The sequence below is a fragment of the Podarcis tiliguerta genome (assembly GCF_965153285.1).
Source record: "Podarcis tiliguerta genome assembly, chromosome: 3".
Taxonomy (NCBI): domain Eukaryota; kingdom Metazoa; phylum Chordata; class Lepidosauria; order Squamata; family Lacertidae; genus Podarcis; species Podarcis tiliguerta.
In genome coordinates this window covers 117449589-117475791 of record NC_139536.1, presented here as the reverse complement: position 1 = coordinate 117475791, position 26203 = coordinate 117449589, and the positions used below count along the sequence as shown (strand labels likewise).

General features: G+C 43.2%; 1 protein-coding gene across 6 annotated transcripts in view; it reads left to right on the top strand.

The window, feature by feature from the left end:
• The window catches only part of SUPT3H (SPT3 homolog, SAGA and STAGA complex component), a 212835-nt gene that overhangs the window by 151420 nt on the left and 35212 nt on the right, over positions 1-26203 (top strand). For 4 of the 6 annotated variants that reach the window (XM_083435628.1, XM_083435627.1, XM_083435629.1 and 1 more), the window contains exons 6-10: positions 713-849; positions 18963-19038; positions 23066-23178; positions 24071-24178; positions 24757-24942. In XM_083435628.1, the coding sequence (XP_083291754.1) occupies positions 713-849; positions 18963-19038; positions 23066-23178; positions 24071-24178; positions 24757-24942 (620 nt within the window). The remainder of the gene's footprint in view (positions 1-712; positions 850-18962; positions 19039-23065; positions 23179-24070; positions 24179-24756; positions 24943-26203) is intronic. The other 2 variants (XM_083435631.1, XM_083435630.1) reach the window with 1 other exon arrangement.

Genomic DNA, 26203 nt, shown 5'->3' with positions numbered 1-26203 from the left:
TCATACACACTGCCGTCCTGCCAGGTGAAAGTAACTTCTACCACACCCATTTCACATTTGAGATCTATATGATTCGTGTGATTGGTTTTACAGTCATACCTTGGATCCTGAACGCCTTGGTACTCGGACGTTTTGGCTCCCAAACACCACCAAACCCAGAAGTGACTGTTCCGGTTTGTGAACATTCTTTTGGAAGCCGAACGTCCAACGCTGCTTCCGCGGCTTCCAGTTGAGTGCAGGAGCTTCCTGCAGCCAATCGGAAGCCGCACCTTGGTTTCTGAACGTTTTGGAAGTCGAACGGACTTCTGGAGTGAATTCAGTTCGACTTCCAAGGTATGTCTGTATTATGTTTCCTGTGTCCTCCTTAAAACTGAGGCTTGTTGGGATATTGTGGTAGATTACATGAAGGACATACCTCAAAGTAAGTTTGACATGGATCTATGCCAGAAAGCAACTGCCCAGAAAGGGTTATGGTATGCCATATTATGATTTTGAGCATGATATAGTGAACAACATTGCACCAAATTTGAATCGGCCATAATCAAGATGAGTGATTTCTGAGAAATTGGAGACCATATTAGAAACAATGAGTCTTAGAACTTCACATTTCTTCAGTGCCTGGGTGTTATCTTTTCATATATATTATGTACGTCGTCAATGATAACACCAGGATCAAATCAAATTGTTTGTTTCCCCCTTCAATTTCTTTCAGACAGACTCAGTAGCAGCAGCACCAATAAACGTCAGAAAATTGCTCAAGACTTTCTTATCTCTATTGATCAGACTGGAGAGCTGTTGGGCTTGTTGGAAGATGATGAGATTGATGATGTAAAACTAGAGAGGATGGAGGTAAATTCTGGACCTTTTTCCTGTACGTGGAAGGTTAAGTTTACATAGCCCAGCTCCTTGATGTGTAGCAGGATCCTTCACCTACAGCCCCCATTTACACGGCAACTAATGGACTCACATCAGTGTTCAGAGACTGGGGAGTGCATTCCATTTGGAAGGTGCCTTGGCCAGAAATTAATATTTTAATTAAGCAGATGTTCCTGGCAAGTTACAGGAAAAGGCAAAATAGCAAACAAACCCAGATTCGGTCCCAATTCAAAAATAGCACTTAACGTAACCCTAAAAAGTGTAAATACCATCTAAGCAAAGCTTTCTACCAAGAGACAATTTTAGTGGGATCCCAATACCAAATGTAACTTTGCAAATAAATTAATACGTCTTAAAAGCTTGATATGCATACCACTTGTTTTAGAAGCAGCAGTTTATGTTCCCAGAAATGTTCAGAGTGTTACACTCACCGAGTTTTCACAGTGTTAAATGTAAAATAAATATTAGACATGCAACTGTTGACCACTCTGTATGTTGGCTGTCTGCTTGTTGTGTAAAAAGCAGGGATTTCACCTGTCTTATGATAGATGCGATACCGTATTTGTTTGCCTATTAACCAAAATTGTCAGAGTATTTGGGATAGAGCCATCTGTTGTGGATGCTTTAGCTGAGATTCCTGCATTGCAGGGGGTTGGACTAGATGACCCTTGGAGTCACTTCCAACTCTATGATTCTATGTTTTGTCTTGTGTTTGAAAATATATATTTTACATATAATTCATTCCTATATTCCAATATAGGGACGCGGGTGGCGCTGTGGGTAAAACCTCAGCACCTAGGACTTGCCGATCGAAAGGTCGGTGGTTTGAATCCCTGCGGCGGGGTGAGCTCCCGTCTTTCGGTCCCAGCTCCTGCCCACCTAGCAGTTCGAAAGCACGCCTAAGTGCAAGCAGATAAATAGGTACCGCTTTATAGCAGGAAGGTAAACGGCGTTTCCGTGTGCTGCTCTGGTGCCGGTTCGCCAGAGCAGCTTCGTCACGCTGGCCACGTGACCCGGAAGTGCCCGCAAACAGCGCTGGCCCCCGGCCTCTAGAGTGAGATGAGCGCACAACCCTAGAGTCGGACATGACTGGCCCGTTCGGGCCGGGGTACCTTTACCTTTACCTTTTTATATTCCAATATATGCTGCTGTATGTGGCATTTTCCTCACTGGATGAAGCTGAAAGCTGTAGCTGGGAAATAAAACCATCTAGCAAGCTAGCCATATGTTTCACAAAATGCTATCTGACTTTGTACCGCTTTCCTGGCCCCTAGGCTAATTTGTGCAGGTGCCAATCTCTCTCCACTTTGGGAAGTGCTAGTTAAGATCTTCATAGCGTAACGTTTCCTCTCCATTCTTTTCCTACGCAACCTCAAGCGCCACAATGCAGACATCTTGGTTCATTCTTGTTGCCATGGAAGGGCAGTTTTGTTCTATTGAACGTTTTCACGTTCTGAATATTTTCCTCCTCAAAATATTTTTATTTATTTTTTTAAAAGGTTGGTCTTTTACTTAAGCACTTTAGCATAGTACAAAGGGATTAAGATGTTCACTTATATCATTCTAGTCTTCTTCTTCTTCTGCCTCATTAGAGCATTGCTTCCAAGACACCCTATAGTAAGGTTGCCAGATTTTTTTCAATGAATCTGGGGACACTTTTCAACTTCCTACTAAATAGATGGATTTTGTCAGAGGACTGATTTGTAAATCTGGGGACGGGGAAACGGGGACGTCTGGTAACCTTACCCTATAGCAATAGCACTGATGTTGTGATGGCTCTATATTAACTCCAGAATCAAAGGCAGTCGGCCTCTGAAGGCTGGTGTCCTGCTTGAAGGTTACTCATAAGCTCCTACTTGGCCGTCGTGGGAGCAGAAAACTGGACTGCCTGTAGTCTGATCTTCTTCTATTCTTATGTCAACTATAACATTTACTTAAATGGTGCCAGGTGGTGGTGTGGTTGCTCGAGGGCAAACAGGCAAGACTCCAACCTGTCTTTTCCAGGCTTTATTATGAGAGCCAGTGTGGTGTAGTGGTTAAGAGCAGTGGACTCGTAATCTGGGGAACCAGGTTCGCGTCTCCGCTCCTCCACATGCAGCTGCTGGGTGACCTTGGGCCAGTCACACTTCTCTGAAGTCTCTCAGCCCCACTCACCTCACAGAGTGTTTGTTGTGGGGGAGGAAGGGAAGGGAGAATGTTAGCTGCTTTGAGACTCCTTCGGGTAGTGATAAAGCGGGATATCAAATCCAAACTCTTCTTCTTCTTCTTCAAAATATTTACAGTGAAGAGTGTCGCAGGTCCATGTCTGCTCAGTCGCTAGCAGAATCTGGGAGTGGGCGGTCCTTGTAACTTCCCCAGCATAACAGTCGTGTGACCCCCATCCTTCTCCTCCCCTCTTCCGCCCAAACCTACTGCGCAGAGTGGGCGCTGGCCAAGGGGCGCTTGCCTGCCCTCCCCTTTGCTCAGGCTCAGGGTTGAGGCTCCCCCTAGCATCTCCTGGTCCCTGCGTCCCCTCCCCACTGGAGGCGGGGCTTTCCTGCTCGCCAGAGGAGGAACTCCCTGTAACACAACTGCCCTTCCACCTCTCGCCTCTGAGCTGATGGCAGTTCCCTGACAATAGGTTTTTAACTACTTGAGGATAAAAACTATGTTTTTGTTTATAGCAATACACTCCCCTGTCTACACGGCTTCATTGTGGCCCTGACCCTGTAGAAGTATTTCAGGTGTTCCTGATTCTCTGTCAGCAAGAAACTTCTGACATGCTGACATGTAGCATTCCAAGTATAATGGTGTTGTTATTATTTATTAAATTTGTATAGCACCCTTAGACCAAAGATCACAGGGCAGTTCACAACAAAAAAATACAAAATGAGAACATAAAATACATACCCCAAAAAACAAAATCAAACCAATAGCCCCCCTCCCACAAACCCTATTGATTGATTAATCAGCCCTTGCCCTTGCTCCTCCCTTATGGGGCGACCCCCACTTCGCTGGCCACCTCAAGAGAAGAAGGAATTCCAGTAGACATGAAGGAGGGCCAGATGATCTGCTCACATCCTCCACTGACGGACTCTGGCTGCTGCTACCTCCAAGACACCTCCAAGTGTTATGGTACAGACTGCTTCCCATGTACAGTGGTACCTTGGTTCTCAAACTTAATCTGTTCCGGAAGTCTGTTCCGAAACCAAAGCATTCCAAAACCAAGGCACACTTTCCCATAGAAAGTAATGCAAAATGGATTAATCCGTTTAAGAATTTTAAAAACAACCCCTAAAATAGCAATTTAACATGAATTTTACTATCTAACCAGACCATTTCTGGGTTAGGGTTAATTTTACAACTGGGTTAGGGTTAGGGTAAGGATTAGATTTAGGGTTAGGGTTAGGGTCAGGGTCAGTGTTGTTTTATGTTTTCTTGTGTTTTTGATTCATTTGCGGTTGGTTTGCTTTTTTCAATTTGTTGTGTTGCTTCTTTTTCACGAGTTGCGAGTTTGTTGGCTTTGTGGTTTTCTGGAAAGTTTCAGTTTTAATTTTGAATGCAGCCCTGCGGCCCTGGTGCTAAGTGAGGGAAGGCTGGGCCGGGGCTGCAAGTGAGCAGGCAAGGGATGGCCCCCCCCCACCCCCCAGCCTGCTCCTGCTTGCAGGCAAGTAGGAGTGGGATCGGGCTGCTCCGCTAGGCAGCACAAAGCCCCCACTTTCCAGTTTAGAGAGCCTCAACCTGTTGCTGCTTGCACGGGAACAGGAGCTGGATCGGGGCTGCTCAGCTGGGGAGGTGCAGGCTCCATCACACTTTCTGTTGAGGGGTTCGCGGCTGCACTTCCCTCAAGGGAGAAGCTAAAAGGAGCCCCCACCTCGCCATCAGAGCCCCTGCACCACCTGAAGGCAGCCAGGCTGAGTGAGGAAAGGCTGGGCTGGGCTGGGCAGGCAAGGATGTTGCTGCCACCCCGGCCCAGCCTTTCTTCACTCAGTGCCAGGGCCGCCAGAGATGGAGGAGGGGATGGTTGCTGTTGTGGCAGCGATGGCGGAGGGACCCAGGACTGGAGGGTGGCAGGTGCCTGCTCGCTTGCCACCTGGCCTGCCTTCCCTCACTTGAAAAACGGAAGTGTGGCACTCAAAATGGAAGTCATACTCAGAACAGAGCATGTTCGGCTTCCAGAAAAAAATCAGAAACTTTGGGTTTTGGTTCCAAGTAGTTTGAGAACTACGCTGTTCAAAAACCGAGGTACCACTGTACTTCTCATTGGGGCCTTTCAACACCAACAGTTTATTAACCAGAGTTGCAAAATCAGGAACATCTCTGGACTTGCCCATTCTCTCTTTCCACTTTCTAATGTGAATTCCCAACTCCCCTTCCTTATTCGCTATAACCATAGTGTGACCAGCCATGGTGGCTGTGTTCTAGGCAGTGAGCTTCTGAATGCAGCTGACAAGTACGACAAGCAATTGTTGAGTCACATAAAAGTTGTTGTTCTATCCTGGCAGAGGAACAGCATGGACTTCAGGCAACATGGCTCTAACTGGAGCCTGGAAACCAGATAATTCCTTAAGTGAAAGACTAGCAAACATGTAAAACAGATTGCAGGGCCACTTCTGCCGCATCCTTCCTAATGCCAGCCCCCAGAGCTGGACCTCTGCAAGGGAAAGCCTCGCATATGCTCTTTCCCCATGGCGAACACCACAGCTGTAGACTTCATCTAACTCATGGATTTGGGCGCAGGGGTGGGAGGCCCAGCAATGTTATGTTTATTCATGGGTGAAGGGAGTTACTCCCTGCTTCTAAGAACTTAACTGTGAAATCAGCACAGTGGCATGGTTTACTGCAGGTTATTAGGCAGGGTAAAACAAAGATCCACCTCAATTTCCACATGTCTCCCAAAGAAAGACAATTTGGCACTGGACCAAATGTAACAAAAGATCAACCTTACACAATTTCTACAATTTTGCCCCTAACTTCTCAACACATCACACATGGTTTAACATTACATCTGCAAATATCTATTTTATTTGAAAGTATTTATACACTGCTTTGTATTTCAAAAATCTCTAAGCAGTTACAAAGTTCTTATTAATTTGGGTGGGCAAATCCATTTCAAGCATATATCAGCATTGGTTAAACCAAGAAGGAAGAGGAGAAGTGTGTGTGTGTGTGTGTGTGTTGGCATGCACAGTTTTGAAGGAAAGATTCAGGGGAATGATCTTGCTTTGTTGTATCTGGAAACCTAAAATCAACTAGGAAACTGCATTCTGCTTTCTCAAATGTTAGTTGGTCAATAAGAGTTTTTATTATTGTGGATGCTTTTCTAAAACAAGAACTTGGTCTGGGTCTCTTTAAAAAATACTGCGGGCTTTAAAAATGCAGGAAACATGTTCTGTTCCTGAAAAGAAGATGGTAGTTAGCATATAAAGTAGTATAGAATATCTTATTTGCCATGTTTAGTAGACTATGGTTTCTGCAAGCTACGTTTTGGAGGAAGTCCAGTGCGCTCTTTAAAATCTTTACAACCTCCTTTAAAGAATTAGTGTACTTAAATCATGAGCTGTGATCTAAAGGCTATGTTCCTTTTAGGTATCAATTACTTCAGAAATGTGTGGTTATCTTGGTTTGGCCAACTGCAAATGGTTTCGGTTCCACTTTGCCCTGGGCCAAAAACATGCTAAGTTGTCCAAAGCAGATGATAAACATGTATTTCTGATGTCATTACGGCCCAAACAGGATATGATTGTTCAGTGGTATGGTTTCACTTATGATGAATTATACAGAAAGCAAATATTGTTTATGTCGTATTTCTTTAAAACTGTATTTTTGAAATAATTACGTGTGTGTGTGTGTGTGTGTGTCTGTCTTTAAACAGAATGGTGTGTATTTGTTTCCAGGGTGCATATCATATAGTTGCATAACTGATATAAAGAAAAACACTGGTGATTTAAAAATATTAACAGAATGTAATCCTTTTTTTACTGAAAAATATCAGCTTAACCCTTTGACTATCACAAGGAGAGTATCTTTCTGTTAGCTTTCATCTTAAGATTAAGGAGATTTGCCGACACAGGGATGAGAATCACTATGGGAATAAACAAAAGTCAGATAATGAGCTGTTAACGCAACAAAAAACAAAAGCCTCTTTGTTGATTTGAAACATAGTGTTTTACTTGATGTTAAATCCCACTGATTTTAAATACTAACATTCAGTGGTATTGGGGAGAGATGTAGAGCAACGAAAGCTGGCTTAGCTCCTTCAGAAACTTTGTATTGTCCCAAACCTAAGATCTCAAATATCTATAATATGGGTCTCAGCTACTAACCAAAATATATTAGCAATATCATATTCCAGATACCTCTTGATTGTGGGCAAAAGACAGTACAGTTCTGACGTAACATGCTTCTGTTTAACCTTTGTAGACAGAACCTAAGAAACTGACATAAGCAATTTCATGAGTTATTTTGCTGCTCCAAGCTGAATCCTAGTATTGTAGAACATCCCAACCGAAGCCACATTTCTTGTATCAGAAGAGCACTTTATTCTGCTTCCGTCAATCAGTTATTGCTTGAAAATAACTCTTGGAATTTTTTTTTACCCCAATATGCTAATTCTTAAAACAGAAACTAAGAAACCGATGTAGGCAATTTTACGGTGCATTGTGTTAGCCCAAGCCAAATTCCAACATGTCTTCTGTTTGTAAGATGTCCCAAAGCAAGTCCATGTGTGTCATGTCAGAACAATGGAGGCTGGGGCATTGTTTGGGGGTGTTGTTGGGGGGAATGTGCCCTTCTTTTACATTTGGTTGTGATTTATATGAAAATTGTTCAGTTGGGGTTTGTATTTTTTCATGCTTATTGGCATCTAGACTTTTAGGTGTTTGCAAATGAAGAATCTTTAGGTGCAAAATGCGTCTGGCGCCTGCTAATTTCGAACCCAGGAAAAGAGGACATTTTTCTGCCTCCCCACTTCTGGCCACTTTCTGAAGACTGGAAAAGAGACCCTCATAAGAATATTGGGGGGGGGGGCAGGGGGAGTATGGCTTTGTTTTTTGCACTCTTCAGATGAGGACTAGACCATGTGAAAAATGAACATAAGATTTTAGCTGCAGTTCATTCATTTTCAGCTTTGTATTCTTGTTATAAAAAAAGCACGCCTAGACACTCCTTTGCGTTACACATAATCTTGGTTTAAGGTGCCATTTAGCTCCTAGCTTTCCATATCTTAGTTTCTAACACTGCCTGTAATCTCACTTCTCACTGTGAGGGAACCACCAGAAGGCCCTCAAAGCTGGACCTCAGTGTCTGGGATGAGCAATGGAGATAGAGATGCTCCTTCAGATATACTGGGCCGAGGCCGTTTAGGGCTTTAAAGGTCAGCACCAACACTTTGAATTCTGCTTGGAAACATACTAGGAGCCAGTAGGTCTTTCAGGACTGGTGTTATATGGTCCCAGCGGCCACTCCCAGTCACCAGTCTAGCTGCCGCATTCTGAAATAGTTGTAGTTTCTAAGTCACCTTCAAAGGTAGCCCCATGTAGAGCACATAGTCCAAGTACCACTCTGGTGAGACAGTGCACAGGCAGTTAGGGTCTCAGATGGAGCTGATAGACAGTTGCCCTGGATGCAGAATTGACCTGTGCCTCCATGGGTGGCCTTGAGGGCTAGCCCTGGAGCCCATGAAGCCTAATGAGGTGGTGACAGTGATTACCTTTTCTCCTTGGAAAGTACGTACATAGAGCTGACAAAGGAAGATGGAAGAGCGACTCCTTTTGCACTTTCTCTTTAAGCTGCATGTGCTTTCCAAGATTTATATGAACAGAAAGCAGAGCAAGTGAGAAGGTCGGAATGCAAAGGACCTAGCTGGGATGCTGGTGGGGAGAGAAAGTGGGGTGCCACAGAAGAATGATGGGATGGCTTGAGGATTAGACAGATTCGTGGAGGAAAAGGCTATCAGTGGCTGCTATTCATGATGGCTGCATTCTGCCTCCACCGTTGGGGGCGCCACTTGCTGTTTGCTGCCTGGGTAGCGGCCACAACTGGAGGAGGCAGCCCAGGATCAGTGGCCTCATTCCCAGCCTCAGCCATGGCTTGGAGGATCAGGAACATGACCCCTGAATGCAGCCCAAATCCAACTGAAAGTCAGTGTAATTTGTGTTCTCGTTATATGCCCTCTTGAGAGCTTCCAGTAAACAGTTGTAATACAGCATTTCCTAGCTTTTCCATATAAAAGATTCTTTGTCTAATATGTGCTTCACATGTCGTGATAACATAGAGAAAAAAGATCTTAAAATCTGTATTCTTTTTCAGTTGAAGTATTTTAAATATTTTAAACACAAAGTAAAGTCTTTTTTTCCCTTTTAAATAAAATCAGTTGCCATCATTTGTTTTATAATGGGAATCTCTCTTCCTCTCTCTCTCTAAGACACACAGAGAGAGGGAGAGAGAGAGAGAGAGAGAGAGACCCCTTACCATCAGAAATCTGAACTGGAATGCAAACAATATTGCACTCTGAATGCTGCGTTTCAGTTGTTATTCCCGGAGGATTAAAAGGAACACTATTCATCTGTCACTCTGCCTTCTAGTTTAGGGATATATTTCCAACTCTTGGGTGTTACATAGCAATAATTCAGCAGCAGAGGCACCATGCTGCTTTCATAGTACATTTCATGTTTGAATAAACAGTGGAAAGCCAATAACATGAATAGAAGAAAATAGTGCCTCAAAAATAGGCTTCTTGCCAACCAAGATTGATGCTAGATTCCTTTTGGAGTCAGCTAGATGAGGAAGTGTGTGAATTTTTAAAAGATACTGCAAAATTCACAAATAAGATAACTAAAAAATGCATTTTGATCACCACCTTTCCTAAAATACAGTCTTCCAGTGAAAACAAACAACTTTCATTAATGTGTCACTTGCCTGTTAGTTAGACAAGGAAGCTATTGATACTAACAGAAGGATTACTATGTCTACTTTGATGGTTGTGTGGTAGCTAGACTTCTAAATATGTTGATCTAACAATAGTAACCATTGCTCCTGAGATCTTGTGCTAGACTGTTTTCTCTCTGGTTCTGCTCATTAAATGTTTGCAGAATCTGGGAGCATGCAGATTGCATCCAATGCATCCCTTTGTTTTAAAAGCATGCTTTTCGACCTCATGGTTTTGCAAATATGATTGAAAAGGCGCAGGTGGTGTCTAAAGGTTTCACTGTTCAGAGGTGGGACTTCATGGCTGTTTGACTTCCTTTGTGTATTTTTGTTGCACACCCACACATGACTACAACTAGTTCTTTATAGGGTCTTTGAAGGCTCATAAATGCATTCTGCACCTGCTCTGAGGAAGAACATTTAGAACTTTCTAGAACTAAAACCCACAAGGGTATGAAAGAAGATATTTATTGATATTTTCTATTGACCTCCCCTCAGGGTACCTTCCAACTCTACAATTCTGATACTACAGTCATATCTCTGCTTACGTATCCCTCTGATTACGTAAACTTCGGGATACGTAAGTGGCAAACCCGGAAGTATATTTCCGGGGTTTTGCCACGCGCGCATGTGCAGAAGCGGTCTCTCCAGTTGCGAAAACCTCAGGATCAGGCCGGATCTCCGGAACAGATCCCATCCACAACCAGAGGTACCACTGTATAGAGAAAGTGAGGCACATCTGAACAATGGCAGGCAGCTGCAAATTGATACCACTGGCAAATTGTTATTGCATAAAATAATTTTGCAAACACGGGTGAGCAGGGAGGAGAAGGGTCAGAATTAAAACCTGCTGACCCCAAACAAGACATGAGAGTGGGAAATTTCGCTCTTTGCCAATGGATCAATAGGATCTGTTTCAAGGAGAAAATCAAAGGGGGGGGTGTGTGCCCTGTGGTCCTTAGATGAAGGACGGTATAGAAATTTAAATCATTGTCATTGTCAATCAATGATTAAATTAAAAAACACTGCCTATAATGAACAAGGTGCGGTAGCGAAGAAAATGTAAAATGCAAGATTTTATAAATGTTGAACATTCAGAAACATGCTGTCTTTCACACTAGGCTCCTAAGAATGCTCCTAAGCAAGGGCCATTTTTCACATTGCCGGAGAAATCTATGTTGTGCCAGTGAGGCCTCCCCAAGCAGAACCCCCTGTATTCACTCACGTATGTGCATTTCTTTAATGTGCTTTTTAGCTTCCTCTCATATTTTGGTTTCAGTGTAACCACTACTATAATGTGTGAAAGAACCCCCAATGGATTGAGATGTTCTTCCAACAAAAAAAGATTTTGAATTACATTTATAAAAGGAAAGACAATGTATCCTAAGTAGTATTTAAATACTGGCAAAATCTTTTCCTGTGAATTGTAATTAAAAATAGGGTTTTGGTCTGATCAAAGGAAAGAAGGATGAGTCTTCTTTTCTCCCAGTGGCCTGGATTTTATTTCCTAACGCTAACAACCATTTCCAAGGCTTTGCAAGACTCTCCCCCCCACCCGCCATCGTTGTCAGATGGCATTATTTAAAGTCTGTTCATCCACTTGTGTGGGATTCATATGCTATAATATACAGCACCGATGACAAGAGGGCTGTTATACTGGGGGTGTTATTCAAAGCGCTGCTGATTGTCACAGGCTGCAGACATCTGTAGGAAAAGCATTGTGCTACTCACAGCATCTGGCGATGGAAATCCTTATAAAAACCCAATCAAACAATTTTTTTGGAAGAAGGATGCACACATTACATCCGCTTTGAAATAATTAAAAATATTTATATATGCCAGCCATGTCAGTTTGTATCAGATGCTAATGATATAATGTATTATAATGCTGTCTTCAGATTGACTGTAGTTAGACAGATTTCCGGATGTTTTAATCCCTCAAAATTAAAGGGCCAGTCAATGGAACATTGTCACAGTCTGCATCCCACAGCTGGTGGATTTAGCTCCTTGAAAGTTGGAACGGTCAAGGTAAATAAGATACGTTTCTTGGTAAAATACAGATGGGTGGACAGGGGAGTTGGCATCAGGAGACGCCTGTTGAAGGGCCCAGCTCAGAGCTGCCTGCTCCTTGTGGCTGCAGTGGGCAGCAGGGAGAGGGCCGGCTTCAGATGTGTTGGGATGAGGGCTTGTTGTAGGCCAGGCCCACACCACTGTCTTAGAGCAGCCTTTCTCAACCATGGGTCCCTAGAGGTTGCTGGACTGCAACTCCCTTCCCTCCTAGCTAGTGGGGCCATTGGTCAGGGATGATGGGAGCTGACAGCTGGGTTCAATTATATAAAGGTTGATATAATTGCCCAGAGAGGGAAGGCAAAACAACTGGAGTTGCTGCTGCCCTTCTTGCTCTCATCACTATTTTTGTGCCAGATAAGACAAGTGAGGAGGCAGCGACATCAAGGAGCAGGAAGAACAATAAGCCCCAGGGGGCTCGGAGGGTTGGCGGTGGACTCGCTGCTGGTGTATGGGCCTCAGCAGTTGCCTAGAGTGGTGCTGAGCCCTGATGCCAGTGCTGCTCATGAGGGAGATGTGGAATTACTCAGGAAGGGACTCGTATTGAAGACATCTTGCCCAAAAGCCTGAAATGAGGGGCAGCAGCTACACAAAGTATTTTATATTGTGTGGGGGTTTTTTGGTCAGTCAGTTCATTGGCTGTCTGGGCAAATGGAGATTTTATGGATATTCTAAGGCTGTGCAGCCTAAGGATGTAAAAGGAATCCTTAAAGATCTTCTACCTGGCTGATTAAAACAGCTGGCCTGACCTTTTGAATGGAAGAGGCAATAATTCCTCATTGAGTGCACAATGCACTGACAATTGCTGTCCTCATTATAAAAAGTGATATGTATGAGTGGCAGTGGGTGTGGTGAGGAGTGAGATTAAAGGTTGCCATTGCTGGGAATATTCTGGAAGAATCTGTACTGAGATGATTTTACCTTTTGAAAGCGGATGGGATCTCACCTAAATGTATGGCTTCTATGGAGTGTTCTTCATAGAATCTTTAAAACATCTTGTCAAAAATGTATATTTTAATGTGTTGTTTTAAAATAGTATATTACTTAAGCAAATATTTAAATATTAAATTAGGTTTTCTGTAAGCTTGATGTGAATATAATTCTGCCTGCCTGCCAAGTATGTCAAAACCCCAAGCCTACTTTCGTTTGCCAGGGTAAATGTTTATTTTGTTTTCCCACATAATGTGCTCTTTAAAGTGTCACCAACATACCAAATCTGATTGCTTTTTAATAGAGACATGGTGGGGTTTTTTTTGCTTTCATTAGGAAACAGGATAAATTATCAGTAAAGCTCATGCTAATGAATCGACGTAAAGTTGATTTTCTTTGCATGTCTTTTTTGCCTTCCAACCCCTTTGGAATCACCCCCGCATCCCAGGAAAAAACATTAATCAGAACAATTGCATTTGTTATGCCAGTGCTGGAATGTTACTTTCTCATATATTTGGAACATTATCAAACAATGGATTTAGCATGTGGGCCATGCAAACTTTTGCTTCCCATTTCAGTCTTTCAGATTCATAACTTCTCTGTACATGGTAGGTAGTTTCAAAGTTGTTACTTGAGAATGGGGTGGGATAATTATGAACACAATAGGATGAAAACAGCTTTATAGCTTTCTCCTTGATTTTGGCTTTGCATGGCTTTGCTTTTTTGTGGGTTTTACTTTGCATAAAGGTAAAGGACCCCTCACAGTTAAGTCCAGTCGTGAACGACTCTGGGGTTTCAGCGCTCATCTCGCTTTATTGGCTGAGAGAGCAGGCGTTTGTCCACATGACTAATTCTGGCAAACCAGAGGAGCACACGGAAACGCCATTTACCTTCCTGCCGAAGCAGTACCTGTTCATCTACTTGCACTTTGACATGCTTTTGAACTGCTAGGTTGGCAGGAGCAGGGACCGAACAATGGGAGCTCACCCCGTCGCGGGGATTCGAACCGCCGACCTTCTGATCTTTTGCATACCAGGTTGTAATAAACCGTAACAATTAGTGCTCTCCAACCTCACCTTCCCTAACTTGAATGAGGTTATTATATATTCTGTGATGTGAATTGGGCTAGTTTTACCTAAACACTTAAAAACTTTGGAAAATGTTTTCAGTAAAGTTAATATTTAGAACTTTCAGTGAAACTCAGCTTGAACAAAATTTGTTGGTTTGAAATTATATTGATGAAGCAAAAACCACAATAATATTAGGTTGGTCCTAATATTATTTGGAATAGGCGTGTAGCAGCTTCCACCACCTCCTTCACCAGCCAGCCTTAATCTCTGCTATTCTAGGTGGGAGGTAGGAGCCAAAATTGTTATTTCTGTCCAAACAGGAGAAGCCACATCCCTGGTCCTCTAGTAATGAACAGAGAGATTAAATTGAGCAGAGCAGATTGGAAGCAGCTTTTGCTATCGACAATATTAATGCTAAGATGCTGCTCTCAAACTTTTCCAACTTACCCCCAAGTCCATTTGAATTCACTCTGTCTTTACAGTAATCCTTCCCACAAAAGTGTGTGCAAAAATTCTCAAGTGCTTACTATCCCAATGTTGGAAAGAGAAATAGAACAGGGCTTCTCCAACGGTTTTCTAAAACCACATGTAGGGAACTTCCTTCTTCCCAAATAAGGTCTGCAAATATTTTTAAAAGAAGTTGAGAATTGCTCCAGGCTTTAGGGGTGGTGGTAGTACTGTATCAGGAATTGGGGTGGGAAATCCTCAGAATGGAAAGCTCTCCCCCCCCCCAGCCGTCCTTCAGATGATATGGCAGATACAGTTTTACCAGATGTGCCAGTGTTATGCTGGTGTTTTCAAGAGCAAATAGGAAAATTGCAGGTGAACACAAACATTTGTAAAAGCTTGCATGTGCATGTCTGGCAGCCCTGAGTAAGCCGGGGTGTAAACTGGTGTTTAATGACGAGAGTATGCTTGCTAACCGCCTAACGGCATAATCATTTCTGTTCTATGAAAAGTGAGGAAATTATTTGTGGGAAATTGTTCTAAAGAAGAACAAATCCACATCAGGCGGGGTGAGTCATCTCTCTCTCAGGTTCCATGAGACCCGGAGGAGCTGAGCAGCGGTGCATTCTTCAGCCTGTGGGTCATCCTTCCATCTGGGTAACCTGGGGGCCAGATGGCAGTGGCAGGTGGGACCAGAGGCAAAAGTGACCAAAGCAATTGATGCAAATGTCACCTTTGCACAGGAGGCTTCTCTTTACGCAGAGTCATCCAACCCTCTCTGTTCTCCGTCCAGGCAAGCAAGAAGCATCGCCACACCAAGGGCACCTTTCAGCCAGGTTCCCCATTCCTGTCATCGAGGACACTGAGCCATGGAGTGAGTAGAAGGGTGAAGGGAAGGGAGCTTCAGCAGTTTCTCCTGAGGAAGAAACAGAAGGCTGAAGAACCTGGCTGAGTTCTTCCTAGGGTACCTAAGAGAACTTCCACAGAGGAAAACGATACTTCAGGTAGAAGGGGAGAGAAAAGAGGCCTTTGTGCTCCACCTTCCTCCTGACACCCTTTTAGGTTGAGATCTTGCCCTGCCTCCTCGTGACATTGGAAGATTCCGGACAACGTCCATGCATAAACCAGCTGCATGACTTCAAAGGCTTCTATGTCTTACATACTCATTCAAACTAATGGATAGGACAGAAAGAACAGTCTGCTTCATAATGCAGGGATAAGTAAGATAACAAAAAATTCTCTGTATATCTGCTCTTTATTGTCAAATCTGCAGTTTTATCACAACATCCATCAATCTGTCATAAAAAGGTTTTGTTAGCTTCAGCACAAGACCCAAAGTGTGTCTAATCTTTAAAATGGTTCGTGCCCTACTGCCCTCTTTTTCTTTGGTTTCCACTTAAGCAAAAAGTGGATTTAAGAAGAGCAAGTTGGTTACATTTTATAATGAAAGTCCTGAGATAAGTTTTAAGACAGCTAGGATTTGGAACAGAATTTTCAACTCTGTGATATTTAACTGCTGTATGGTACCGTTTTCATTTTTTCTTTTCATTGGAGGCAGATCTTCTTTACTTAACTAGGAGCCGGTTTGTGTAAAATATATTCTTTGTGGTCTCTGTGAAGCCCCATAAAGTTTTGGAGCTTTGAGAGGAAGTTTCTGCCGATTGTCCTGGCTTGCACCTTTTCTCACCCCGCACCTAAGTAATTAGTGGAGTTTGTGCTTTCCTGCTCAATTTCAGAATTAATTAATTCAAATATATGCAATAGAATTTATTGCTTGTGGTTCTTTTGTATCTTCACATGTGTCTTTAAACCTGTGATTCCATTGATTAGACCAGGTACCACAAAAAAGTATTCTGTTTTCTTCTGGGATAAATCTTCATATCCCAAGATAGATTTCCATTGCTATTCCGGCATGCAGTATTTCTTTGTTAGGCATTTGTGTTGCAAGCCATGGAGGAGGAGGAGAAATCCACTTTTAACTTAGGTTAATTTCGAGTTGCTTGGATATGCAGGATACTCTGTCAGTGGTAGATGATACGATATCAAGATTTGGCATTGATGCATTGCAGACAACTTCATTGTCCAGAAAGTGGGAGAAGCAACAAGAGGAACAGCCATTTTAGATCTGGTCCTAACCAATGTCGATGACCTGGTTAATGGGGTAGAAGTGGAAGGATCATTAGGCGCAAGTGATCATGCTCTTCTGAAGTTTACTATACAACGGAAAGGAGCAGCCAAGCATACTAGGACTCAATTTCTTGACTTTAAGAAAGCCGACTTCATAAAACTTAGGGAAGTGCTGGGTGAGATCCCATGGACAGTAATACTAAAAGGAAAGGGAGTTCATGATGGCTGGGAGTTTGTTAAGAGGGAGATAGTAAAAGCACAACTTCAGGCAATACCAATGAGATGGAAACATGGAAGGTGCCTAAAGAAGCCAGGGTGGCTATCTAAAGAACTTTTAACTGAGTTAAGATTAAAAAAGGATGTGTACAAAAAATGGAAAAGGGGGGAAACCACCAAAGAGGAATTCAAACAAATAGCCAGCACGTGTAGACACAAAGTCAGAAAAGCTAAAGCACAGAATGAACTCAGGCTTGCTAGAGAGGTTAAAAGCAACAAAAAAGGCTTTTATGGGTATGTTCGTGGCAAAAGGAAGAACAAAGAAACAGTGGGGTCACTCAGAGGAGAAAATGGTGAAATGCAAACAGGGGACACAGAAAGGGCTGAACTCCTCAATGCCTTCTTTGCCTCAGTCTTCTCCGATAAAGAAAACAATGCCCGACCTGAAGAATTTGGAGCAAATGATTCAGTAGAGAAAACACAGCCCAGAATAACTAAGGAGATAGTACAAGAATACTTGGCTAGTTTAGATGTATTCAAGTCTCCAGGGCCAGATGAACTGCATCCAAGAGTATTAAAAGAACTGGCAGATGTGATCTCAGAACCACTGGCAATCATCTTTGAGAATTCCTGGAGAACAGGCGAAGTCCCAGCAGACTGGAGGAGGGCAAATGTTGTCCCTATTTTCAAAAAGGGGAAAAGAGAGGACCCAAATAATTACCGCCCAGTCAGTCTGACATCAATACCAGGGAAGATTCTGGAGCAGATCATCAAGCAAACAATCTGTGAGCACCTAGAAAGGAATGCTGTGATCACCAATAGTCAGCATGGATTTCTGAAAAATAAGTCATGTCAGACTAACCTGATCTCATTTTTTGACAGAATTACAAGCCTGGTAGATGAAGGGAACGCAGTGGATGTAGCCTGCCTTGATTTCAGCAAGGCATTTGACAAGGTGCCCCATGATATTCTTGTAAAGAAGCTGGTAAAATGCGGTCTTGACTATGCTACCACTCAGTGGATTTGTAACTGGCTGACTGACCGGACCCAAAGGGTGCTCATCAATGGTTCCTCTTCATCCTGGAGAAGAGTGACTAGTGGGGTGCCACAGGGCTCTGTCTTGGGCCCGGTCTTATTCAACATCTTTATCAACGACTTGGATGATGGACTCAAGGGCATCCTGATCAAATTTGCAGATGACACCAAACTGGGAGGGGTGGCTAACACCCCAGAGGACAGGATCACACTTCAAAACGACCTTGACAGATTAGAGAACTGGGCCAAAACAAACAAGATGAATTTTAACAGGGAGAAATGTAAAGTATTGCACTTGGGCAAAAAAAATGAGAGGTACAAATACAAGATGGGTGACACCTGGCTTGAGAGCAGTACATGTGAAAAGGATCTAGGAGTCTTGGTTGACCACAAACTTGACATGAGCCAACAGTGTGACGCGGCAGCTAAAAAAGCCAATGCAATTCTGGGCTGCATCAATAGGAGTATAGCATCTAGATCAAGGGAAGTTATAGTGCCACTGTATTCTGCTCTGGTCAGACCTCACCTGGAGTACTGTGTCCAGTTCTGGGCACCACAGTTCAAGAAGGACACTGACAAACTGGAACGTGTCCAGAGGAGGGCAACCAAAATGGTCAAAGGCCTGGAAACGATGCCTTACGAGGAACGGCTAAGGGAGCTGGGCATGTTTAGCCTGGAGAAGAGGAGGTTAAGGGGGGATATGATAGCCATGTTCAAATATATAAAAGGATGTCACATAGAGGAGGGAGAAAGGTTGTTTTCTGCTGCTCCAGAGAAGCGGACACGGAGCAATGGATCCAAACTACAAGAAAGAAGATTCCACCTAAACATTAGGAAGAACTTCCTGACAGTAAGAGCTGTTTGACAGTGGAATTTGCTGCCAAGGAGTGTGGTGGAGTCTCCTTCTTTGGAGGTCTTTAAGCAGAGGCTTGACAACCATATGTCAGGAGTGCTCTGATGGTGTTTCCTGCTTGGCAGGGGGTTGGACTCGATGGCCCTTGTGGTCTCTTCCAACTCTATGATTCTATGATTCTATTCTATGATCAACTTTTGCTTGCTTGCTTGCTTGCTTGCCAGCCACCCATCTGTCTAGATTGCCCCAGCTACTCTGGGTGGCTTCCAACAAATTATGCAACCACAGTAAAACATTAAACATTAAGAAACATTGAGAAATTAGTAGTACTAATTTAGTGTTGAGAGTTGCTTTCAGGCCTACAGTTTGAAGGGATTTGTGATGCTATGCATTTGGATCTATGAATAACAAGTGTCGTTTATATTGTTTTGCAGAGGGCAGAAAGACAAGCACGAATGATGGACTCTGCACAATATGCAGAATTCTGTGAAAGTCGTCAACTAAGCTTTTGTAAGTGTTATGCCATAATAATTATGCTGTTCCAGACTGTAATTTTACAATATATTGTAATCAGACAGATAACGTATGCAACACCCCCTTAATTTTATTTCTGAGTTGCAAGAGGGAGAAGGCACTCCAAACGTGCTTCTCACGGCATGGATCCTCTGCAGGAGGTTTTGCTTTCCTGCGCTTGTGGCAATGTGGTCTCATTGGTGCACGGGAGGATGTGTGTTAGATCCAGGGCTGGGCGATAGCAGCTTTCCAACATTGTGGTGTAGCATCATGATGTTGAAAAGGAAGGAGCGTCCTTTGGCCCCAGCCCTGCGAGGCACTGGGGTGAAAGCACTGCCGCTCCCTCCACTGACAGCACCTGGCGACGTGCGGAGGGGAGGAACAAGCAGCACCAGCCCTGGCCCCGGGTGGCACCGTGGTGAAACTGCTGCTGCTCCTGCTACTGCCAGCACTCAGCGCAGGGAGGAAGGAGGCAGCACAGAAGGAAGGTAAGGCACAGGCAAGCCCCACCCACTGCTGGCTGAAGGTGCCTTCATGCTCTGGCCATCAAACCGGTCCCGGACGATGTCTTGATACATTGCCCAGGCCTAGTTAGATCTGAGGTGTAGGAAGCTGTTTCATCGTATCCAGGAGCTAAGAATTGGGAGCAGAGACAATGGCATCCCCATGACGTCAGGTGAAGTGATTCCCTTTGCCTGGATGGTTTGAAGTCAAATCATGTGGGCAAAGGTATAGGGGGTTGCTACCACCCCCCATACAGTGGTCCCTGCAAACCCCACTTCCTTTGCCTGCACAGTTTGATATCAAACCACATGGGCAAAGACAGTTTAGGAGGTACTGCCTATCAGCTGCTAGGAGGTGTTTGCAAACCCTTCTACTGGCAGGGAGCCGTCCCCTCACCTGCCACACATCTGCTACCCTGTGTGATGTCAGGTATAAGGCAGGTGGCTGTGGTTTGGGGAACCAGCTTCGTGGCCAAATTAGGAACCGTGTTAAGGCTTTGGAGGCCCATAGTTCTCCAAGTTTAACATCTGTTCTGGATAACTTGGTGGTAGCATTGTTGCATTAAACAGTTCAGCCTTGTCCCACTAACCTTTTAGAGTTCTTTGAGAGTGTCAATAAGCTTGCAACTATTCATGCGGGTTGGCAGTTATTGTTTACTTGGATTTTCAAAAAGCTTTGAAAATTCACACTTCTCTTGTCAAATGATGTACAAAAAAAAAATGCTTATAGAATCATAGGCTTGTAGAGTTGGGAGGGACCCTCACCAAGACTGCAGAACAAACATAAGAGAAGCTAGTGGTCATGAGATAAGAGGGGTCAAGGACAGCATGGCAGTGAATACCAGCTGCTTCGGAACAGGAGTAGGAGAGCGATACAGTGCTCATGTCACGCCTATGAGCTTCCCATAGTCATCTGACAGACCACTCTGGGAATGGAATGCTGGACTAGGTAGCATAGACTTGGTGGTTGTTCTCCACTGTCTCCGAAATGTGTTCAGAAATGCAAACAAGCCAAGTGAATTGTCTCGAACCATTCTGGAACATGAGAGAGCTTTGAGCACAGAAAATGAGATGTCTAAACAGTATTTTTTTCTATTATGGAAAGAGATCATTCCCCTTATCTTAGCATTTTCTAAACTTTTTATCCTCCTTTCTAAATCTGTTTCTCTGCTGAGGCATCCCAAACGACTGTCCTGGAAGCCCAGGTGTTGCAGAGGGCTCTGCTGATTTCAGAGCACTGGTCATGCTCATTGGGTCTCAGCATCATTCTGTGCAAATTAAGGATGAATACACACATCATATTTTCTGAGCAGTGAAGCCACTTTGGAGGCCTTTCCCCCCTACATTCGTTATAAATGTACTTGGTTCTCTATGGAGTTGAGCCCTGGGGAAATATGGTTCTGAACATTTCACATGGAAGCTGGCGTCACATGTTATTGACTGACTAGCCCCCTGCCCCCCACATTCTCAAGAAACCACCACCACTTTGGAGCAGGTTTCCTCCTTTAAAAAGCATTTAAAATAAATTATAATATATGAACATTGCTTTGCTTTATTTGTGTTCTTGTTTTATTATGTATTTTGTGTTTTTATATTGTATTTTTATTCAGTGAAGTGTCTTGAGATCTTCGATTAAAGGGCAGAATACAAATTTAATAAATAAAAATAAAATAGAAAACATTCCACCTATTGGGTACAACTGCTGTCACACTAGAATTTCAAGCAGGGAAAGGGAAAGCTGGATCGCAGTTCAGTAGGATCATTTGTAATGGAGGATAGTTCTAATGAGATTGTGGTGTAGTTTAAGGTTCACTCTAAAAAATTACTTGTACAATGTTTCTGTGAGAGGCAAGACATGTCAACTGCCTGCTTGACCCCTGACCTGGATGAAACCTATTTGAGGAAAATATTAAGAACTTTATATTTTTCAGAGTAATGGTCTGCACCTCATTAGTGAGGTCTGTCACACAAGGTAAGAAACTTCAGCTGCAGTTGATGAGAAAAGTACTTGATCATCAGTTAGTAGTTATTTGAAGTTAGCGAATGTTAACTAAATTACCGTATTTTTCCCTCCTAAAAAGTAAGGGGAAATGTGTGTGCGTCTTATGGAGCAAATGCAGGCTGCACAGCTATTCCAGAAGCCAGAACAGCAAGAGGGATTGCTGCTTTCACTGCGCAGCGATCCCTCTTGCTCTTCTGGCTTCTGAGATTCAGAATATTTTTTTTTCTTAATTTCCTCCTCCAAAAACTAGGTACGTCTTGTGGTCTGGTGCGTCTTATAGAGCGAAAAATACGGTAACTTAATTTCCATTTCTGCCCAACATGTTTTCTAAATTAATATTTGTAAGCTTCTTTCTGTGCTTGTTTTAAATTACAAAAATCATCAGTGCATACTGCTGCTGTGCCAAATAACATAATAAAAGCAATAGAACTTTAACAAACCTAAGAAACAACCCATCACAAAGATTTGTGGGACACAATTACAGTTGGCTTCGTTATACAAAAAGAGAGCACTGTAGAAGCAGATGATACAAGTTGGAGATAAAGAGACTGCACTGAAAAGCACGACAGAAGAGCACATGGCATTGCATTATGAAAGCACAATGGTGTTCCATAGCAAGCATTAAATTTGGAGAAATGAGTAATTTGCTTATGGATCACAATGTGAAAAATAAATGACACATCCAAAATTGCGCCCTCTGTAAATGTCAAACAGTGGAGAAGCTGGTCTTGTAAGTAGTGCATTTACTATTTCAGTGCCTTTTTGTGAGCTTAGTTTTTAGACCATTGCATGACATCTGTAAATATTTGTACTGACAATTTTTTCATATTAAAGTAATGTCAACATCTGAGAAGGTTGTGATGCACTCACAGTTTGCACCAAGTAATTATATATTTGAGACCACACCAATATGAATCTTCAATATGCAAAATAGTGGCATTGAAAACCCTTGAACTTGAGAAGCATTGAGGGGGTGGGACACAGTACTGTATTATTATTCACACACAGAGGGCAAACAAGAATAATGGCTATATTTTAATAATCCTATTTAAACCTGCTAACCTGAGAAGTACCATATGGACATAAGGATACCTACTCGGAGGGGCAATTGAAGGCTGGGTTCAGTGGACATGGACTTTGGTCTGACATCATAGCACAACACAGAACACTCCTTAATGTCATTACATACAGGCAGCTCTCAATTTGTGCATGTTCAATGCTCCTGGGTGCTGCTGGAGTTGGTGCTACATCTGGATGTTCATGTGGCCTTAATACTAATGAGCTTCAGTCAGCATGCCAACTAGGAGCTTCCTGGAAGAAGCAGACATGTTCATTGGTAATTAATGCCTAATCACATTCTGGTTCTCCTAGATCACAGCCATTGTGTTCAGGATCCAGAATGGCAGCTTCTGCTCTTTATGCCAAAGGGTTATCATCATCTCTTGCCGATTATGAATAGTGAAATGTAGAAGAGGAGTCAACATTAACATCGCACCTTTTTTGTGTTTTATCTGCCCAGCCAAGAAGGCTTCCAAGTTCCGGGACTGGCTGGACTGTAGCAGCATGGAAATAAAACCCAATGCAGTTGCCATGGAAATTTTGGCTTATTTGGCTTATGAGACTGTCGCACAGGTAAATGAGTGCACTACATGGATGAGAGAATTTGCGGTGGGGAATGCCCTTCCCTTTTCATGCACACACACACAGTGGTACCTCGGGTTACAGACGCTTCAGATTACAGACTCCACTAACCCAGAAATAGTACCTTGTGTTAAGAACTTTGCTTCAAGATGAGAACAGAAATTGTGCTCCGGCGGCAGCAGGAGGCCCCATTATTTAAAGTGGTACCTCAGGTTAAGAACAGTTTCAAGTTAAGAATGGACTTCCAGAACGAATTAAGTTCTTAACCCAAGGTACCAGTGTGTGTGTGTATGCATGCATGCTGTGGAGTGTAAAATGATGCTATAGACTAATGCAACACAATGTGCAAGATAGGTTGGAAAACTCTGCATGTATATCCAGTATACCTGAAGGAGCGTCTCCACCCCCATCGTTCTGCCCGGACACTGAGGTCCAGCACCGAGGGCCTTCTGGCGGTTCCCTCACTGCGAGAAGCCAAGTTGCAGGGAACCAGGCAGAGGGCCTTCTCAGTAGTGGTGCCCTCCCTGTGGAACGCCCTCCCACCAGATGTCAAAGAGAACAAGAACCAGACTTTTAGAAGACATCTGAAGGCAGCCCTGTTTAGGGAAGCTTTTAATGTTTGATGTATCACAGTATTTTAATATTTTTCTGGAAGCCGCCCAGAGTGGCTGGGGAAGCCCAGCCAGATGGGCGGGGTATAAATAATAAATTATTATTATCATTATCATTTGAAAGGCAAAGATCCAGACCTGTCCAAGCACATGCTACATAATGGTTGTGATATTTTTCAGAATGAAGTTGAAACCTAAACTTTATGGTGCATATCTTTGTTAATAAAGTAGCCAACAAGTAAATAATACTGGCTCTTCCATTTTTTCCTCAGCTGGTGGACCTGGCCCTTCTCGTCAAGCAGGACATGACTCCCAAAGCTGGGGACCCTTTCAGCCATGCAATATCTGCTACTTTCATTCAGTATCATAGTTCTGCTGAGGTAAATATGAGACCCAAGATGAACTTGGCATATCAGCACAGGGCCATTCTTTCAGTGGTGCTTGTGGGTCTGTCTCGACCCAATCCTCTCCCTTCTAGGAGAATGAGTACAATTTTGCTTGCATTTGCTCCTCTGTGTCCTAGTGGGTTATTGTGCTGCTTCTTGTGTGTGTGATGCCCATAAAGAATCATGCTGGCATGCTTGCTCCTAAGAGGGTCCATGGAGAGAGATTGGCTCCAGACCATCCTTCCTCCTTACAACAGATCAAGAGGAGGAATATATTATGTATATTTTCAATATTTTTATTGTGTCTACTTGTTGATTTATCAGTACTTTTTTCATAAATAATCACACTATTTTATGCAAACAGTTTTGAGTTTTTTAATACTTGGTTAAGCCACCTAGAAATTTTGTTTAATTATACAAATAAATGTCATTCACTTACTTGGTGTGCCCCAGATTCTAAACTAGAGCTCTGGAAATGTTCTGGGTTTGTGCTTGCACTGCCTGGTGACTATATTCAGAGAACAATAGTAATAGCCAATTAACTCAGTTTTAACTGCTGTTGGTCTATTTAGATGCATGTTTTGGGGCAAGCAACAAGTCTGAAGACCAGTCCAGACTCTCCTGAAAGCACCCCCCCACCAACGCCCACCCCTCCAGCTGCAGGCCCACAGCACCTTGGGAAGGCTCCGTCTGGATCCATGGGCAATGGCAGCATTGGGCAAGACTCCTCAAAAGCCAAACAGCGAAAGAGGAAGAAGGTGGGTTTGCAAGGACAGGTGTTTTGTTACTGCTAACGGAGGAATGAATATTGCAGTTATAAGTCTATTAGAGACATTTAGAAATGTTGCTGTTGTCTTTTAATGTAGACTTTTAATGTTAATTATCTGTTCAAAATGGTATTCTCAGGTGCACCTAGGGGTTGCCTAGGTTGGCCAAGGGAACAGGTCCGGGGTGGTGCAAAAATCACACCTCTGCTCACTTCTGGCAAGGGCACAAGGGTCCGGGGGCGGGGGGGGGCGGGACCGACACAGCTCCTTGGCAAGGGCACAAAGTACACCTCTAGGTATCCTGTACCTATAATCTGAAGTGTTACAGCCCGTTCTAATACCTCAGGATGTGACCATCTTTCTCTGCAGCATGTATGGATTGACCAGGCCTTTGAGTGGTTCCTGAAGGATTAGACACCAGGCGATGGTTTAGGAGCATAGAATCATAGAGTTATCTAGTCCAGTGCAGCAAATTTATGACCAGAGCATTCTCAGCACATGTTCCACTTCATGCTCTCAAATGTGTGGTTTCAAATGACAATTCAGTATCCTTTGGAGAATACAATTAGAGATCTTGCACATTCCTATTTGAATTACTGCTATCTTTGAGGCTGCCTATGGGAAATGCTATGTAGATAGTTCAAAATATAGCAACTAGATTACTAACTGGAACTGAGTCACCTCCCATGAAGTCAGCTTCCTAAAAGATCAGAGCCCTATGCAAAGGACCCAGGTCCCCAAAGGACTGCCTCCTCCCACTTGAACCTGCTCTGAGGATCCTCAGAAGCCTTTTTCCAGGTTCCATGCAATTTTTAAGAGAGGATATTCCCAAAGAGGTTCACCTGGCACTAGGTGTGGTTTTTCCCTTGGAGACAATTGAACTATATTTTAAATTAATTTTAATTATTTTTTCATTCATAACAATCCAATAGAGGCCACATTAATACAATGCCAAGCCATACCAAATCTCAATACAATCAAAAAAGCCAATTAAACAGTTCTGAATTAAACAATTTTTTCTGACTTCCTGTGTTCCGGCTATCGGGAGTTGATGTTATTTCCGTGATCCTGCACCAATTCTTTTAATTCATCCAAGTTCCACCATTCCAATCTTAATCCTTTGTTCTGGCAGCCACTGATGTAATGAATCATAGAATCATAGAGTTTGACATCCAACAAATATGCGGGTAATTGAAGTCCCCCATTACTACTATCTCCCTTCCAGGAAGGCATCATCTATGTCCTCCATTTG